The sequence below is a fragment of the Pterocles gutturalis genome, unplaced genomic scaffold, assembly GCF_000699245.1.
Source record: "Pterocles gutturalis isolate BGI_N339 unplaced genomic scaffold, ASM69924v1 scaffold30087, whole genome shotgun sequence".
Taxonomy (NCBI): Eukaryota; Metazoa; Chordata; class Aves; order Pterocliformes; family Pteroclidae; genus Pterocles; species Pterocles gutturalis.
The window spans coordinates 295-1,382 of NW_010113733.1; the positions used below are offsets into that span (position 1 = coordinate 295).

The 1,088-nt window shown below is 63.7% G+C and overlaps 1 protein-coding gene across 1 annotated transcript in view; it reads right to left on the reverse strand.

Annotated features, from left to right (window-relative positions):
* Positions 1-300: 300 nt before the first annotated feature.
* Positions 301-1,088, reverse strand: part of RASSF7 (Ras association (RalGDS/AF-6) domain family (N-terminal) member 7) — a gene marked incomplete at its 3' end in the record, with an annotated part of 3,638 nt that continues 2,850 nt past the window's right edge. Inside the window, 1 exon segment of the mRNA XM_010074617.1 lies at positions 301-465. Within this exon segment, the coding sequence (XP_010072919.1) occupies positions 301-465 (165 nt within the window).

Here is a 1,088-nt window from a genome sequence, read left to right on the forward strand (position 1 = left end):
GATGGAGCAAAAGGGACTCCTATAAAAGATGGGAGACAAATCCTCCCTGTTGTAAGCCTGGCAAGGTCTCAGCCCCAGGGGGATGCAGGGTGGCAGGAGGGGACGAGGAACATCCTCCACAGCTCCCAGCAGCGCAGAGCCGCACGGCTGGCACGCCAGCCCTGGGCAGAGAGTGGAGCCTGCGGGGTGGCAGCTCTGCTCTTCCTAATGGTGTCTATAAATAGCCCTGGCCTCTCGCTCCCGGCACATGCTCGCTCTGCAGCCTGTTTTGGGCAGCAGAAGCCTCTCCCCGCTTCCCACGTGCCCTCCCCAGCCTGGCTGGTGCTCCGGGGGCCGGTGGGATGTACGCACCCTCGGGGCTCAGGCTGGACACCAGGGGCTCCGGCAGGGTCCTGGGATGGCCGAGGAGCTGCTTGGTGCTGTTGCGGGGAGGCGAGTCAGTGCCGGCGGTGGAAGGAAAACCTACGGGACAGGGAAAAATGCCCGTCTCAGCCAGGGCTCACAGCTCCTGCACTCGCCGGGCACAGCTGCTGCGGTGCCGTGGGGCAGCCAGGTCACCCTCTCCAGGTGCTGCAGAGGAGAAGTGACCGGGGTCCCTGTTTTCCCCTGTCCCCATTCATGAGAACCCCCCACCACCTCCTCTTGTCCCTGGGAGGATGTGGCCCTTATGCTTGTCCTTCCCTTGCCAAACACAGAGAGCTCATTGGTGGCCAGAGCCCATCCCCACCAGCCTACAGCCCCCGGGGGCTGATGCTGACTCCCAGCCACATGCTTTTTGCCTCTGCCACCACGGTCGCACGCAGCAATGCTGTGAAGGAAAGCTCCCTGTGTGGCCACATCAGCCCCAAAGGCAGCAACGCAGGATCCAACCCTTTAGCATGGCTATGAGCACCCCAAGGCTTCAGCAGGGAGGAGAGAGCCCTGAGGCTGGGAAACCTCAGAGACCCCTCAGGGTGGTGGGTGACCTCTGTGTCAGCACCAAAACCCCTTCCCTGCTGCCGGACTCAGCGCTCAAGGCAGAACTGGCCAGCTTTGGGGCCAACCCCTTGGAGGGGGAAGCAGGGAGCAGGCACGGGTCCCGCGGAGCA